The sequence below is a fragment of the Podarcis gaigeae genome (assembly GCF_964106915.1).
Source record: "Podarcis gaigeae genome assembly, chromosome: 12".
Lineage (NCBI taxonomy): Eukaryota > Metazoa > Chordata > Lepidosauria > Squamata > Lacertidae > Podarcis > Podarcis gaigeae.
The window spans coordinates 56,814,257-56,832,635 of record NC_139688.1 but is presented as its reverse complement, the minus strand read 5'-3'; the positions used below and the strand labels follow the sequence as shown (position 1 = coordinate 56,832,635).

The window sequence follows — 18,379 nt, the reverse complement described above, 5'->3', positions numbered from 1 at the left end:
GCTTCTCCCACCCTTATTTCACAGTGGCTGAGCAGGTTTGCATCCTTTTCTCTCTCTCTCTCTCTCCCTCTCTCTCTCTCTCTCTCTGTGTGTGTGTGTGTGGAGATTTCACCCCTCCCATACCCAAGAATCTGCTGATGTTCTCTGCTGATTCTCCAGAGAGGAGGGGGCGGTTCCTGCTCTCTACTTATTCCGCTCCAGCCTCACATCAAAGTGTCAGTGAGAGTGTCAGAGAGAGAGAGACTGAGTGTTAGAGAGAGATCGTGTGTATAGATAAGGTTGCTGCTAAGAGCAGCTGCACACACTCAGTGCAGTTCAGCATTTTTCGTTTAGACCTCATTTAGCTCTGTATATAGTTTTGTATTATAATAGTTGTAGATAGAATAAAGAAGATATTCTACAGAGCTGCTATCCGAGTCGTTTATGCTCTGCTATACTCTGCTGTACTCTGCTGTGCGACAACTGTCTTCTTGTGGAAGTGAATCCGGTGCTCACAACTCTAAGCTGTGAGTCCACAGCACTTTGACCTGTTCCTGTCCAGAAGCTGGTCTCTGGAAGTGCTACCCAGCTCGCCTAGCCCAGTCGGGGCTGAAGTGGATGAGTCCAGTTGGTGGCACTGGCTCAAAGGCGATGCTGACTCTGTGTGTGTGTGTGTGTGTGTGTAATCTGTTGCACTAGGGAAAGCAGAACAGACTGTGTCATAAGGAAGCCATTTTTAAAATTGAAATTAGCCTTGGAGTGTATTACTCAAGGGGTGTTTTGCAAGGTACGGGAGGGACAGAGTCTCAGACTGGGGCATCCAGAAATCAGAACCTTCTGCACCTTCCTTCCTGTGTCGCTGGAGTTCTTCACCCCTTGCAAACGAGGGTAGGTGCTGCCATATGGGGCACCCCATGGGCATGAACACTGGCATGTATCCTGCCAATCAGCTCATACCAGAACCCATGAAGCCCTAACATTCATGCCAGCTCTTTGCTGAGCACCTTGTCATTGGCAGAACCTGCCTCATCCATCCCTCCTTCCTTGCCAACCTTCTTCACAACCTGAGCACCACTCTTTCTGAGATCGCATCCTCAGCCATTTGCATCTTCGCCTGTTTTCAATGGAGCCGGACACTGAGCGATGGAAGCAGTGGTTTTACAAAAGGAAGCGTGGTTTCATTCTCTCCCCTTTCTGAGTATCTCTGCCAGTCCTCTGGCCAAGTGCAGTCACTTGACAGTCGCCTCTCACGTAGGCCTGGCTCACACATTTTGGTAAGCCAAACTGTGGCTTAGTGGGACCACATGAACATTTGGGCTTCCAGAGAGAAGCTTGTGGCCATTTTGCTCTACCCCAGCCTTTTTCACTCCCATACTGTACTGAGTTACAGATAGGTAGCTGTGTTGGTCTGCCATAGTCAAAACAAAAAAAATTCCTTCCAGTAGCACCTTAAAGACCAACTAAGTCAGTTCTTGGTATGAGCTTTCGTGTGCATGCACACGAAAGCTCATACCAAGAACTAACTTAGTTGGTCTTTAAGGTGCTACTGGAAGGAATTTTTTTTTGTTTTTATACTGTACTGAGTTAAGCCAAGGTATGACTCTGCGTGTCATCCCAACCCAGTCTTGTAGCTAAGTTTTCTCCTTGCTGACCATGAGCTGCAGCCCAGATTTATTTGCATGGTTCCAGGAAGCCATAGTTTGGTTTACCGTGATGTATGAACCAGGTCATGGGACACAGGTGGCGCTGTGGGTTAAAGCCTCAGCGCCTAGGACTTGCCGATCGAAAGGTCGGCGGTTCGAATCCCTGCGGCGGGGTGCGCTCCCGCTGCTCGGTCCCAGCGCCTGCCAACCTAGCAGTTCGAAAGCACCTCCGGGTGCAAGTAGATAAATAGGGACCGCTTACCAGCGGGAAGGTAAACGGCGTTTCCATGTGCGGCTCTGGCTCACCAGAGCAGCGATGTCACACTGGCCACGTGACCCGGAAGTGTCTCCGGACAGTGCTGGCCCCTGGCCTCTTAAGTGAGATGGGCGCACAACCCCAGAGTCTGTCAAGACTGGCCCGTACGGGTTAAAAATTTGGAGTTGGAACATTAATGGGTTGAACGAGAAAAAGAAGAGGAATAAAATTGAGCAATATTTGAAAAAGAAAAACTTGGATGTTATTTGTCTTCAGGAAACGCACGTAGCCAGAACACATAGGAAAGTATTAATTAATAAGAGATTGGGAAATGAATTTGATTCTCTGGACAGAGAAAAGAAAAGAGGGGTAGTATTGTATATTAAAAATAAGATCGAAGCCAAAACAATATTTAAAGATGAGGAGGGGAGGATGATAGGGGTCCGTATTAATTGGCAAGGAGAAAATCTGGTGGTAATCGGGGTGTACGCTCCAAACGGAAATAAGACTGAATTCTTTAAAAAATTAGAAGAGAAAACATCTGAATATGTAGATCAGAAAATTATCTTAGTGGGTGATATGAATGGGGTGGTTTCGTTAGGAATTGATAGATGCAGGGAAGGAGTAAGTAAGGAAGGGAAACTACCAAAAACTTTCTTTTCAATGGTGGAAAACTGCAATTTGATAGATATATGGCGCCTCAGGCACCCTCTAGATAAACAATTCACCTTTCACTCCGAACCAAACCAGTCGATGTCGTGTATAGATCAGATATGGATTTCAAGTGAATTATGTCCAAGAGTTAAACTAATAGAAATAAGACCGAAAGTAATCTCAGACCATAATCCGATAGAGTTGGAATTAGAAAGCTTGGAGACAAGAACCTTCAGATGGAGACTGAAAGACTATCTCCTGGATGATCAGAAAATTGTTGAAACTGCGCAGGAAAAATTGATGCATTACTTTGCGGATAATTGTGATAAAGGAACAAAGGTTAATGTAGTGTGGGACGCAAGTAAGGCAGTGATAAGAGGATATTTTATCCAGCAGAATGCAATTAAAAATAAGATGAGAGAGAGAGGTAAAGAAGAAATCCTAAGGCAGATAATGGTAAACGAACAAAAACTATCCCAGAAACCTAACTGTCAGAAAGCAAAAGAAAGAATAAAAATTCTACAAGCCCAATTTGCCACAATAATAAATAGAGAGGTGGAGTGGAATATCAAAAAATTAAGACAAAAAAACTTCGAATTTTCGAATAAGTCAGGCAAATGGCTTGCATGGCAAATTAAAAAGAGGAAGGAACAGAGCACAATAAATAAAATAATAGTGGGGGGGGGGGAGAAAAAACTGACCCTAAAGGAATTAGGAGGGAGTTCCTCAACTACTATAGAAGTTTATATAAAAATAACGAGAGAATAAGTTTAAGGAGGATAGAGAGATTTTTGAAGGATAAAGGGGTGCAGAAAATTTCAACAGAGGAAAAACAACGACTGAATAACCCAATTGGAAATGAAGAGATAGAAGACGTAATTAAAGATCTAAAGAGGGGGGAAGCTCCTGGCCCGGATGGATTTACCGCAGGCTATTATAAAGAGATGAAATCTGTTCTGGTGGGACCCCTGAAAGAGACTATGAACAATATCTTAAGGAAAGGAGAATTCCCAGAGACTTGGAAGGAGGCATACATCACATTCATCCCCAAACAGGACGCAGATCCAACCCAAGTTAGAAATTATAGACCAATCTCACTGCTAAATACAGACTATAAAATATTTGCAGGGATCCTTGCAAAAAGGTTGAAGAGGTTGCTATCAGAAATTATTCATAGGGACCAAGCGGGATTCCTGCCAGGTCGGCAGTTGAGAGATAACATAAGAAATATAGTCAATATGTTAGAATACCTATCTGTCAGGATTGATAAACAAGTTATAATGATGTTTGTAGATGCCGAGAAGGCATTCGACAGTGTGATACGGGACTTCATGCTGAAAAATCTAGAATATATGGACGTGGGAAACGACTTTTTTAACAGGGTAAAAGCTATATATACAGACCAGAAAGCTAAACTGATCATTAATAACATTGTGACAGAAGAGATAAAGATACAAAAAGGAACAAGACAGGGTTGTCCACTCTCCCCACTTTTGTTTATAACAGTTTTAGAAGTTCTTCTAAACTCTATAAGACAAAATCAAAAAATAAAAGGAGTGTTAATTGGACAGAATGTATACAAGATTAGAGCCTTCGCGGATGACGTAGTAATAATGACAGAAGAACCAACAATTGCAATAGAAGAAATATTAAAGGAATTAGACCAGTTTGGGGAGGTAGCAGGGTTCAAATTAAATAAGATGAAAACGAAAATGATAGGTAAAAATGTAGACTTAAAGACAACAGAAATAATTCAACTCCAATCGCAAATAGAGGTGGTTAAAAAAGTGAAATATCTCGGTATTTGGCTAACACCTAAAAATATAGATTTATTCAAAAATAATTATGAGCCGGTGTGGAGGGAAATAAGAAAGGATTTGGAAATATGGGGAGGGCTGAAACTGTCATTCTGGGGAAGGATTAATACAATTAAGATGAATGTCCTTCCACGGCTGATGTTCTTATTCCAGACTATTCCTATAATTAAGGGGAGCCGAATCTTTAAAGAATGGCAAAGAGTGCTCTCAAGATACATCTGGCAGGGGAAAAAACCTAGGATTCAGTTCAAATTATTAACGGATATAAAAGAAAGGGGGGGTTTTGCGCTGCCGGATGTGAAACTATATTATGAGGCAGTTTGCCTCTATTGGATAAGAGATTGGGTAAAGTTAGTGAATAGGGAGCTTCTCGATTTGAAGGGCTTCGATAATAGATTCGGCTGGCACGCCTATTTATGGCAGAACAAAAGAAAAGTACATAAAGGATTTGAAAATCATATTTTTAGAGGGCCATTAATTGAAATATGGGAAAAATATAAAAATTTGTTGGAACCGAAAACACCACACTGGCTTTCACCCCCGGAAGTAATGAGTGTAAAGACTATTAATATGAGAAGTAATTGGGCAACATACAGTCAGTTATTAACTAAAGAAGATGGGAAATGGAAGGTTAGACCATACGAACAAGTGAAGGACCATGTTTATGATTGGCTACACCATCTTCAGGTGAGTCAAATGTTCAGAAAAGATATTAAAGAAAGAGGCTATGCAGAGAAAGACTCCAAATATCAGACGGAGATTATAAATAATGAAGAGAAAATTATATCTAAAATGTATAGAATACTGTTAAATTGGAACTTGGGAGACGAGGAAGTCAAATCCGTGATGATCCGCTGGGCAAAGGATGTAGGACATAGTATACTACAACAACAACAACAACAACAATATTTATTACGGCCATAGGCCCATACAGATAAAAACAACAACACATAAATAATAGTATACTATTTGAGGACTGGGAAAAACTTTGGAAGGATGGATTAAATTTTACGGCGTGTATAATGATAAAGGAAAATGTCATGAAGATGTTCTATAGGTGGTACTTAACACCTATGAAACTATCGAAAATGTATAAGGTGGACAATAAGTGTTGGAAATGCAAGGACAAAGAGGGCTCCTTTTACCACATGTGGTGGGAGTGTGGAAAAGTAAAACAGTTTTGGGAAAAAATCTACATTGAACTAAAGAAGATCCTAAAATATACGTTCACAAAGAAATCAGAAATTTTCCTATTAGGGATTCTAGGCCACGAGATAAAAAAAGAAGACTGTAAATTAGTATACTATGCAGTCACAGCTGCAAGGGTAGTGCTAGCCCAGATGTGAAAACAGCAGGAAACACCAACGGTGGAGGAGTGGAGATCAAAGCTGCTAGACTACGCGGAATTGGATAAACTTACAGGAAAAGTTAGGTATATAAGAGACCAAAAGTTCATCAAGGATTGGGGAAAGTACGTAGACTATCTGGAATCTATCAGTGAGGGAAAAACAACGCTAAAGGGATTCAGAGATGCACTGTGATAGACTAGGAGTTATTGTGTAAAGAAAATAGGAGATAGAGAAAGGTACAATGACAATATATGCTAAGAAATGTGTAACCCAAATTATTACTTCGAATGATTTTCGGGCAAGCTAAAGGAAGCCTCGAAAGGGAAGATTAGGTAATTTTGCTGATGTGGAAATTATAATTTTGTGTATCTTCTTTTTTATTTTTATTTTCCTTTTTATTATTATTTATTGTTATTTGTCTGTGTAATATTCTTTTTTGTTTATCTGTGTTTTAGTCTCTATTTCCTTTATGGAATGAAGCAATAAAAAGAATTTTCAAAAAAAAAAAGGAAAAAAAAAAGACTGGCCCGTACGGGCAGGGGTACCTTTACCTTTACCTTTATGAACCAGGTCATCGTATTCCCACCGCACCCCCACCCAAAAGAAAGCCTTTATAAGGATGTTGAGGTGAAAGGAAATACACCCCTACAAATATCCCTGTGTTGAAGTGCAATTCTTCACCATTTGTGTGAAGCTTGTGGCAACCTCTGAAATGTTTCTTAATGAGAAGATGGGCCCTGGGTTATGGGTCATTGGTGTCCAGTACACAAGAACAATGAAGAACCGAGAATTGCATCCAATTACTTTTCTAATACATATATATATAAGGAAGAAAAGTATTTTCCATTATTCTAAATGATGGCCCAATGTTTAAGCAATTTGTGTCAAGCTTTTAGCAAAACTGTGATTTCCGTGCTGGTGGATGACTTTTTCAAAAGGCCCACATCTAGGTCTATTCATAACGTATGATCCTCTTTTTCAGGTACACCTATGACCAACGCTACGGAAAGGCCCTTGAAATTTATCTCACACTGAGACATAAAGATGTTTTCCAGCTGATCCACAAACACAATCTTTTCAGCTCCATCAGGGACAAAATTGTTCTGCTAATGGAGTTTGATTCAGAGGTATGATGGCTTTAAAGTGGTGGGGTTTTTTATATACTTTTGGCTGTAAGAATTTTAGCAGAGAGGAAAAAATATTATTTAACCAAGTGAACTTCATATTTTGGATAAACTGATGTGTGAGAATGTCGACACCAAATGGCTGAATTGGTTATATTTTCACAAAAAACTTTTTACAGCGAGTTTGTTTTTACCCTAATGCTTTTGGGGAAAAAACCTTTATTGTTTGACATTAAGGAAAAGAAAATAGTCATATAACCTTGGGGAAATCATATTTTGTGTTTTTTGCATACATAAATCTAGGTGGAAGAGCCAAATATAAACAGCAGGAATCCAGAAATTGTGAAATTTGAAATAGGTCCTTTTTGAAGATCCCTATAACCTTTTCCCCAAAATATGTCACTTAACGAACCAAAGTGCTAATTGTTTGCAGAAACAGTTTTAATTTAGCACACATCACACATGCAGTGTAGATATTCTCGCCATTTCCCCAATTTTCCGTTGGCTAATCTACTTGTGAAAGCTCTCCATTCTTTAACCTGTGTTCAAAAAATAAAGTTGTGTGCCTGGAAAAAAATCCTCTTTGCTTTCAATCAGTTGACCAAAAACTCTCAAGTGTTGGAAAAGCTTTGGACAGGGAGCGTCAGAGGCACTGAGCATTGGAACCTGCATTCATTTATGTGACAGCAGCTGTTTCTCAAGTCTTAAGGCAGATGTAAGCATTTAAAATAGGACCAACTCTGGCAGTATCTAGATGTTGTAGACTACAACTCCCATCACTGTTTCCTGGTTGAGCCATTCGCTTCTAACTGCAGTGAAAAGAGTACCGCAATAATGAGTGTGCAGATCTTCAGCCCCCCTTCCTAAGGGTGAACATAGCCTTGAGGAGGCCTTGGGATGAAAGCCACTAAATATTGCGTTTAGTTTAATAGGAGTTTACACAGAGAATTTGCATTGCTATGGCTTTCACCTTTAATACGTGTTCTGTATGCCTATATAGATCCAGCACATGTGGCACTCTTCCACTGCCAGCCAAATTCCGGAAAGCATTTTGCATTCTCATCAAGCACCATCTGTCTTCGCTGGCTGTGGAAGCCCCACATACGCCGGGGCTTGTAGCCATATTGTAATACAACCAGCAAGCATCTTGTTCTTCCACCGACAGTCCTGCTGTCTCTCTCCCAACACACACGATAAACTGCATAGCAATTTTTGTTTTTCATAAGACAGAGGAAGTTCGTTCAAAATATGTATGTACATATAACTGTGTTAAATTGTGATTTTACATATCTCTTATCTGCTGTGAACATTTTGTTTGTTTTAGAAAGCAGTTGACATGCTTTTGGATAATGAAGACAAGATCTCTGTGAGTACAACCATTTCGCTACGTTTTGGCTGGCTACTTCCTGTCCCTCTCTGTGAGCAAGAGATTTGGCCCAGAAGCCAACTTTTTTATCATTTCTTATCTTATCTCTTTTTCGTTTTAGATTGATAAAGTGGTGGAAGAATTAAAAAACAGGCCTGAATTGCAGCATGTGGTAAGTGGCAGTTTAAGGTGTCCATGCAGATTTCAACAGGTGTGTTCCTGGTGCAATCAGAGGCATGAACTGATAAATATTTCTACTCAATGGCAACTGAACAGGTCTCCAACTTCCAACGGAAGGGTTGCAATTGGCGTGGGGGAGAATACTTTCATAACTGACGCTCAAAAGACATTGGTTGCAGGGAGACATTTCATTAGTCACGTCAGTAAGGAACCGCACTGAGTAAAATAAATGGTTTGCCCACAAAATTAGTGCTCGCTAGGCCTTCTATAAGGGACGCGGGTGGCGCTGTGGGTTAAACCACAGAGCCTAGGACTTGCCGATCAGAAGGTCGGCGGTTCGAATCCCCGCGACGGGGTGAGCTCCCATTGCTCGGTCCCAGCTCCTGCCAACCTAGCAGTTCGAAAGCACATCAAAGTGCAAGTAGATAAATAGGTACCACTCCGGTGGGAAGGTAAATGGTGTTTCCGTGCGCTGCTCTGGTTTGCCAGAAGTGGCTTAGTCATGCTGGCCACATGACCCAGAAGCTGTTTGCCGGCTTCCTCGGCCAATAAAGCGAGATGAACGCCGCAACTCCAGAGTTGGTCACGACTGGACCTAATGGTCAGGGGTCCTTTTATCTTTTAGGCCCTCTATAGCAAGGCAGCCCAACTTTTCATACCAAATGGGCTGCAAGAGTACTTTGATGCGGAACCCACAGGACTCCCTTGTCAGGAGGGTGGGGAAGCACAAGGTCATTTGACTCATGCTGCCTTCCCAAAACAGGATAAGTGAGGCACCGGGCTTTGGGAAGGTGGCGTGAGGCTCTGGCAGGGTCCTAGAGCCCTTCCTCCCTCTTCTCAAAGCTGGGAAAGTTCTAATTAGGCTTTGGGAAGGAGGTTGGAGGACTCTAGGACCCTGTCAGAGCCTCTCTCCTACTTCCCAAATGCCAGCACCTCTATTACCTGGCTTTGGGAAGGCAGCGCAAGAGCTGTTGGGGCCTGGGGGTCAAATGTTGCTGAGGGCAGCAAAAAAAGGCCTAGAGGGGCAAATGCGGCTCCTGGGCCGTGTGTTGGACCAGCCTGCTCTGTAGTAAAGCAGCTGTCCGTGCTCCCAAGAAAAGTAAGATTTATCACTGTATGAATCCAAAACACTTCAGGACTAGCCTAGCAAAGACTCCTTCCTATCTAGTGTGTGTTCTGTTATAGCCCCCGAGATATACCAAGGACACGCCTGTGCATCAGCAACAGATGTTAAGGCATCACTGTTGCAAAGTGAAATATTTTCGGAGGCTGCTCCTTCCCAGTCTCTGGATATAGTCAGCCACATCCTAGCCTGAGCGCCTTTCAAGAGTATTGTAAGACCTACCACTTCAAGCTGCCTTTTGTGGCTTAGGACCAGGGGGCAGACAAGATGAGCTTTGCATGGTTCCAGACCCAGGTTTGCTGAGATAATCAGGCTACAGAGCCTTTCCTGGACCAGGAGTGGAGGGTGAGAGGCGTGTTTAGCTATCCTCCAATGATTCTCCCTTTCAAATGCCAACCGCTCCCATCTCCTCTGGCCATTGTCTGTGCTGGCTGGGGGCTGGTGGGAGTTGGAGGCCAGCAACCTCTTGAGTCCAGCGTGCAAGTTGCATTTGCAGCTAGATTTCAGAGGAATAAAGTAGTGCCTGGAGTGAGGTTATTTGTGAAAAGAATTGCTAGGGGTGGGGAAAGTTGAGCAGCTCTTTCCCACTATGGATGATTTGCTGCAATCTCTCCACCACCACAAACACACCATCACTTCATTCCCCATGTTGGTATCGGTCAGCAATGGCAGAGGGGTCTGTAACACCTGGACGCAATAGTATTTTACTCCGTTTCCTTGGGTCAGGTGTTAAGATTAGTCTGGAGCACCTGTTTGGTACTATGGCCATATCATGGATGTTTCTGTTTTTTCATTCTTTGGGTTGATTTTGTAGTACTTGCACAAGCTGTTCAAGAGAGACCATCACAAAGGACAAAAGTACCATGAGAAACAGATCAGTCTGTATGCTGAATATGACCGGCCAAATTTACTTCCATTTCTCAGAGACAGCACTCATTGCCCTTTAGAAAAGGTGAGGAAAAATCCTTTAAATGTATCTTTCCCCCCTCTCTATTTTCTTTGATAAATATTAAAGCTGTTGGTTATTTAGCAGTGGGTTTGTGGGAGTTCTTTTTCTTTTCCTTCTTTTTCCAATTGCAAGGTTCCCCCATCCCACCCACCCATGTCTTTGTCACATTTTAGTTGATCTCAACAAAACTATTACCAACTGTGGCTTTTCAGTTTGTAATTGTGACCCGACTTGTCCTGGCAACTCTGTATGCTTTGCTGCCATCTGCTGGAAATCATGAAAACCACATTGGTTTAGATCTTAAAGTCACATGATGACCCATACAAGTATTTCATCCTGTTCTTAATTTTAATATTATTTGAGTGTATAGTATTTAATTCCCACCCCCTGATTTTTGTTCACTCCACCAGATGTTTTTGTTACAATTATGACTGAGGTGTTTGTTATGTGAGCGTGGAATGAAATGTTGATGAAATGCGGGAATTTATCTGTCTGGGTAAGGGACATGTTTATTATTGTAGGGACAACCCAGGAGCCTCACCCCAAGTCAGACCATTGCTCTTTCCATTTCAGTATTGTCTACATGCGGTGTTTGTCAAACCCTGGCTCTCCAGCTGCTGTTGGACTACAACTCCCATTATCCTTAGTTATCAGGACCAGTGGGCAGGGATGATGGGAACTGTAGTCCAACAGCAGCTGGGGACCCAAGTTTGAGAATCACAATGCCTGGCAGTTGTTCTGCAGGCCTTCAGGCAGGGGACAGTCTGGAGATGGCAGGGACTGAACCTGCGCCCTTTCAGCATGCAGAACGATAGCTCTGCCACTGAGCTATAGCCCCGGTAATTAATCACGTAGGCATGCAGCCCCTTTGCCCAAGAAGCTCATACATGGTGGTCATCCTATTCCATTTCCACAGCAGCCTCTTGAGGCATACAAGGGATAGAGAGCGTCTGGCTCAATTATGCTGCACAGACTAGCATTAAACTGGGGGGGGGGGGTGTCAGATTTCCTGTCCACATGTAGGAAGGCAAGCATTAGCTTCTGTACATGGAGCTTGATAAAAAAAAATCAGGAGATTCTGTAGTTACAAAATATACTTTAGAACAGTGTTTCCCAACATTGAGCCTCCAGCTGTTTTTGAACTACAATTCCCATCATCCCTGACCACTGGTCTTGCTAGCTAGGGATGATGGGAGTTGTAGTCCAAAAACAGCTGGAGGCCCAAGGTTGGGAAACACTGCTTTAAAAAACCTTTATTTGGGGAACAATGATTGACTTATATGCTGGTTTCATTCTTTGGTAGTGTTGTTCTTTAAGAAACTCAAGCAGGTGTTGGCTGTAATTACTTTTCTTTTATTCTTAGTCCAGATTTTTATAAATACTTACCGTTTCTGTTACATGAATTATGTGCCTTTATAGAAAAGTACTTTGGGAGCACTGGTGATATTTTTTGGCTGTTATTCCACTGGACTCTGTGCGACTTATTTCTGAGTAAACGGGTATAGGGGCTTTGCGGCTAATTTACGGCAGAGACAGGCTGGTTGATAACTTAAGTTGTGGTCATATTAATTTTCTCCTTTTGAAATCCCAGGCTCTTGAAATCTGTCAACAAAGGAACTTTGTAGAAGAGACAGTTTATCTTTTGAGTAAGTAGCTGCATTTTGATTAATAGCAATGACCTGGTGGTTTTGTTTTTATTAAAAGGTGACATCCTCAACTCAGTATTTCTCGGACCAGGTTCTTACATTGTATCCCTGCTGATCCTAAAAGCTCATGACCAGGCAAGGTGTCTTAACTGCCCCCCCCAAAACCCAGAGATATTAAAGCCAATATTATGATCCCATGCTGGTGTAAGCTCTAGGTACCATCTATCAACCCAGACATAAAAGTCCTGGTTTTGAAAAATGCAGATTCTTAAGCCTGTGGCAGATCTCTGCATGGAAAGAAGTTGAGATTCCTGCATTGCAGGGGGTTGGACTAAATAATAATAATAATAATAATAATAAATAAATTTATTTATACACAGCCCTCCCCGGCCAGAGCCGGGCTCAGGGTGGCTAACACCAGTAAAATTACAATAAAAGCATAATAGGGAGGGGGGAAACAATTTAAAATACAGGTTAAAAATACAGTTTAACATGCAGCCTCATTTTAATAGTAGCCCATAGATCCAAACCATAAGGGGAGGGAAACATAAGGGTCAGACTGAGTCCAAACCAAAGGCCAGGCGGAACATCTCTGTCTTGCAGGCCCTGCGGAAAGATGTCAAGTCCCGCAGGGTCCTAGTCTCTTGTGACAGAGCGTTCCACCAAGTCGGGGCCAGTGCTGAAAAGGCCCCGGCCCTAGTTGAGATGACCCCTGGGGATCCTTTCTAACCCTTCAGTTCCATGATTTCTTGCCACCAATGCCATGTATGTGCCGGTCCTTGCTGCTCAATGATGGCCATGGCTGTTAAGGAGATGCTGCTGAGCATGACCTTGTCTGGGATCCTTTTGTCCTGCAGGGCAGTTCAGGTTAAAACCTTGCAGGGCCACATCCTGATTCTGAAATGGCCTGTGCTGTACCTTGTTAGTGCGTACTGAGCTTCCCAGCTCAATCCTATGCATGTTTTCTCGAGTCCCATTGACTTCAGTGGGGTTGATTTCCCAGTACGTTTGTATAGGATTGCAACCTTAGTCTGCTCTCCCCACCCCAAAAAAGCCTGGCTTTAGTTGTAGGATGAACCTGCATCTCTGGACACAATCACAGATGTAGCTCAGTTCAGCAAGCAACTATTAAGACATACACAGGACCCATGTATTTCAATGGGATTGAAATATATTGCTTTAATTTAAGTTATTTAATTTAATTTATCATTCGTGTTATTAAAATATAAGCCGTAAGTGGAGAAGGTTTTAGACAATATAACAGAGGTTGTTGTTTCCCCTTAACCCTGAGGCCTAACTTAACTTGGTGGCGGTAGGCTGTTCTTTCACAATTCCTTGTTTCCTTTGTCATTTTAGGCAGAATGGGCAATAGTCGAAGTGCTCTGAAGATGATCATGGAGGAATTATATGATGTGGATAAGGCTATTGAATTTGCTAAGGAGCAAGATGATGCAGAACTGTGGGAAGATCTCATCTTGTACTCCATTGACAAACCACGTAAGCAAAGTAGTCTTTGCTCAGTTAATTTACTGTGTGTGTGTGTGTGTGTGTGTGTGTGTGTGTGTGTGTGTGTGTGTGTTTGTGTGTGTGTGAGAGAGAGAGAGAGGGAGAGAGAGAGAGAGAGAGATTTTAATTAAGTGTGAGGCAGTGAAAGAATATAATTCATCCCTCTACAGAAGAAAAACAGTGTAGTCAGATTGCTTTGGGATTAATGCCAGCTTGCATGGGGCAGAAGTCTAAATTGCAACGTAATAATTGGAGTATTACAACGTACTGAGGGGGGAAATAATGTCCTGGCATCCTGCAGCATCTGGCACTGATAAGCATAAGTAATTACATTATTCCACAGCTGCTGGCACATGTGCTGTTGGCCGACAAATTGGATGAAATGCTAGCATGTTTTTCTATCTCTGCATCTTCACTGCAAAGGTCTTCAAAAGTTGTACTTTATGTGATTATTACACATCTTTATATTTCTTAAAATAAGTATTGTTTTAAATGAAAAGGCAAAAAAGATAGATAGTAGGCCAGCCATGGGCACCTATCCGCAGGTGTGATGCCTTGGCTGAGCTGCTGTGATGGAATGACATTGTAATCAGCAAGAGTGTTCACAAACAGTCCAGCTACCGTGAGGAACATGAAAGGCCATTGCGGCTGGAGAGCGAGACGGGGAATTCACCCCACAGCGTCTAGGAAGAGAAGGACCTGTGTGAAGGCAGATGGAAGCTGAGAAGAAAGAGCTGTTTTATGAAAAAGTGGATGAGGTAGGAAAGCTCAGCAACAGGATCTAGATAGGATCGCTGAAGGTGGAGGCAGAGGAGCCGTGGACTGAGAAATAGTGATCTGGAGGAATCAAAGATGATGTAGAAGAAAGTGGATACTTATAAAAAGGGAGACGTCGGGGGGGTGGGAAGCATCACAAGGAAAGAGGCAATGGCAATGCTGGAAAGTGTGAAGATCAGATGGTGTGTGAAATGCAGAGCCCTGAGTGAATTTAGGGATGTAGCATGGAAAGGTCTGATGGAAAGAAGAGTCCAGGAAGGTTGTCAACATCATTGACTGCCACAAAGATAATACACAAGTAAAATGAGGCCCTGTTACTGATGTTTGTAGACCCAAGGAATAGTTCAGTAGAATATCTCAAGATTATTGTAGCTTGTTTATATGGTATGCAACCTTTATTTCTATGCGTAGCTTGATAAAACGTAAATTTGAAAACTAGGCCTCTTGCTAGTGAGATCTCTCCCACTTTAGATGTGCCAGCATACTGTTTTCTTTTTCTTTTCTTTTTTTAGAGAGCAGTACATGCAGTTAAGAGACTAGGCCTGTCTCAAAAAAGCAGTTCAACATTATGCTTAAGTTTCAGATTACACCCCACCCCCTTTGTGTTTCTACAGCTTTTATTACCGGCTTGTTAAATAACATTGGGACCCACGTTGACCCCATCCTCCTGATCCACCGCATTAAGGAAGGCATGGAGATTCCAAACCTGAGAGATTCACTGGTAAAAATTCTTCAGGATTATAACTTACAGGTAACTGTTACTGCTTTTCGGTGTCCATTCTTCTCATTCCACCATCAGGCATGAAGAATAGAGGGGGATCAGTAATTTTAAAGGAATAGAATACTGGTAAAAGAATAATCATGCTATGAAGGCTTCTTGTGCAGTAATGCTGAACAGTTACTACCCTTTTTAAATAATAATAATAATAATAATAATAATAATAATAATAATAATAATAATAATAATAATTTTTTATTTATACTCCGCCCATCTGGCTGGGTTTCCCCAGCCACTCTGGATAGCTTCCAACAAAGATTAAGAATACATTGAAATGTCACACATAAAAAGCTTCCCTAAACAGGGCTGTCTTCAGATGTCTTCTAAAAGTCTGGTGGGAGGGCGTTCCACAGGGTGGGCGCCACTACCGAGAAGGCCCTCTGCCTGGTTCCCTGTAGCTTTGCTTCTGCAATGAGGGAACCGCCAGAAGGCCCTCAGCGCTGGACCTCAGCATCCGGGCAGAACAATGGAGGTGGAGACGCTCCTTCAGGTATACTGGATGCTGATGATGTTATTACTTTTGTGACATAACCATTCTCATAACACAACCTCACAAAAACTTTCTGTGGCCTCCCAGTTTAGAGGTCCGGTACTGTGGCTGAGGTAGTGACTTTGTGAACTCAAGACAGAGCTACTTTCCCCACCTAAGTCAAAGGTCAGCCCCACTACTGAAGGATGTCCCCATCTCTTCTCAACCACTTGACAGCAGGATGGGAACAAAGTCTGTGCAGCTGCTATTTTGTAGTTGATGGCAACACAAGTGGATTGTGTCCCATGCTTGGGTGGGGCATCAATGGATCTTAGCACTGCCCCCTCCCCCCGCTTCCTAATCTTTAATTCCCAGGCATTGGGGTATTTCCTTCCTCGCCCCAATCCTCCTGAAAATGGTCTATTTTATTTCGAATGCTCACCCTGCTCTGTAAATCCACAAATCTCTCAAAGTGGCTTTGAGCAACACAGTCGCATTCAAAAAGACTTGCACCTATGTTCAAAGGAACACGGCACTGGGTTTTTTCAGGACACCCCCCCCCCTTCCAGTCATTCTTGATATTCCCTTGTGATGGAAGGTAGCAGGCGTTCTGAGGATTTCTGAGGTGAGTGGGGCAGAGCAGCTGAAACTCACACAAGTCTCCCCTTACATACACTTGCGCTACCCCTGATGTGTGCTCGCATGCCAGGTTTCTTCCACACTCTTTAGGGGCTGTTACTTGCATTATGCAGCAGCAAATGCATTGCCACATGTCCAGGAAGCTTCCTTTTACCAGGTCCATCTAGCCCAGCATTTTCTACACTGGCAGCAACTTCCCAGAATCTCTGGCTGCCCCTGATTCCTTTTAACTGGCAACGCCAGGGATTGAACCTGGGAGGTTTTGTGCAGCGAGGAGCCAAGGCTAGTTAGGGCTCCCAGTTTGTGTACAGTGGTACAGTGGTACCTCGGGTTAAGAACTTAATATTTGTGCATCTGGTTCTTCCTGCCTAAGTGCAGAGCCTTACATTTCTCCCTATTAAAGCTCATTTTGTTATTTTGGGCCCAATCTGTTACAGTCATCTTGAATCCTGATTCTGTCTTCTGCAGCATTGGCCTCCCCTCCCAGTTTGGTGTCACCTGCAAATTTGATGAGCGTCCCCTCAATTCCTTCATCCAAGTCATTTATAAAGACATGGAACAACGGCGGGCCCAATGCAGAGATGATTAATGTAATTCCAAATCATGGCCCAGGTGATATTGTTACCCAGGCTTGTTTTGCTTTAAGCCTTGTGCCCCAGGGGCTCACCACTGTGTTTAGAAAAGTAGCATGAAGATCTCTGAATTTAGCAATGCCGTTGTCATCTTTGGTGGGAATGATTTAAGCCCACCTAATCATGATGGCAGTGCTATGAGTTGAAGGCGTTCCAGTATTCATGGCAGGGCAAGACAGAGTTGTCTGTCTGGAATTAAATAGAAAGTAAGTTAAAGCTGCATTCTAAAAGTGCTTGTAGTTTATATCTCGCTCTTCAATGAGATGAATATTAAATCATAAATAAAGTACACTACTGACAGCTGCAGTTTAATTTATATAGCCATAAAATTGTGCATTCTCTTAAAGTGGAGGCACTCGTGCATCAAAAGTGACACATGCCTGGGAGCAGTGTTTAGCTGGAAGAGAATAAATTGCTGTTCCACTGGCAATGTTTTCTTATTATAATTAAATCACAATCGGAACTCTGACAAGCCTGCCAGAATGAGCAAGATTACATTGAAATTTAGGCAATAAAACAGTAATTTCCTAATTTCGACTCCTGACATATATATATATGAAGTATCCTGTATTTTCAGCAGCTGTGCTTTGGAAAGCTTATGGGCGAAATCAATATTTTGCTTTCACATATAGATTAAAAACAAAAACAACAAAAAATGGCCGTTTACCCAGGGTCAGTTGTAGGATTTTTCAGTACCGGGGCAAGTTAAGTTTTGCATCTCTCTCCATCCCGGCTCTGCTTCCCAAATCAACCGGGGCCATCCACACAGCCTCTAAGCCTCCACCTTCTTCTCTAACCCTGGCTCTCCTGCCTAGTTCTGCCCTTTCTGTTGCTGAATTCCAAGCTGGCAGTTTTGCTGACAGAAGAGAAGGGTGTGTGTGCGTGCGTGTGTGTTTTATCTTGTGGTTACCACCCAATTTCAGGATGCTTATTCTACCACCACACACACATGAACTCATGCACACACATACCGTAGCTATTTATTTATTTTATAACAAATACTTGTATGTTATTATTAATATTTTTTTAAAAAAAAATCAGAGCAGTTTGCAACAGTTATACATAAAGCCATAAATAAAAATGTTAAAATCAGAAATCAGATAATTCTTATTATGGACTTCCCCAGCTGCAAAGGCAGAGAAGGCCTTTATTTAACATGTTGGCACCCCACCTTTCTTCCAAGTTGGGATTCAAAGCATTTGAAAAGCATCCTTTTGAAATATGAAGTAATAAGAACAAACTAGTGGTGAAAGTACAACAAAACACATCTAGAACCAGCATTAAAATTCTGTTGTGGGTGACATCATCACTATTCTGCCTTGCTCGGACCCCACCTGGAATACTGTGTTCAGTTCTGGGTGCCACAATTTAAGAAGGATGTGGACAAGTTGGAATGTTTGCAGAGGATGGAGACCAAGATGACCCAGGGTCTGGAAACTAAGTTGTATGAGGAGTGGTTGAAGGAGCTGGGTGTGTTTGGCTTCAATTCTGG

General features: G+C 42.4%; 1 protein-coding gene across 2 annotated transcripts in view; it reads left to right on the top strand.

Moving 5' to 3' along the window:
• VPS41 (VPS41 subunit of HOPS complex) overlaps positions 1 to 18,379 on the top strand; it is a 123,086-nt gene that overhangs the window by 95,829 nt on the left and 8,878 nt on the right. Inside the window, exons 19-25 of one of the 2 annotated variants that reach the window (XM_083706269.1) lie at positions 6,681 to 6,825; positions 8,147 to 8,188; positions 8,310 to 8,360; positions 10,306 to 10,443; positions 12,032 to 12,086; positions 13,443 to 13,583; positions 14,984 to 15,120. In XM_083706269.1, the coding sequence (XP_083562395.1) occupies positions 6,681 to 6,825; positions 8,147 to 8,188; positions 8,310 to 8,360; positions 10,306 to 10,443; positions 12,032 to 12,086; positions 13,443 to 13,583; positions 14,984 to 15,120 (709 nt within the window). Of the gene's footprint in view, positions 1 to 6,680; positions 6,826 to 8,146; positions 8,189 to 8,309; positions 8,361 to 10,305; positions 10,444 to 12,031; positions 12,091 to 13,442; positions 13,584 to 14,983; positions 15,121 to 18,379 lie in introns of both variants that reach the window. The other variant, XM_083706270.1, reaches the window with a different exon arrangement.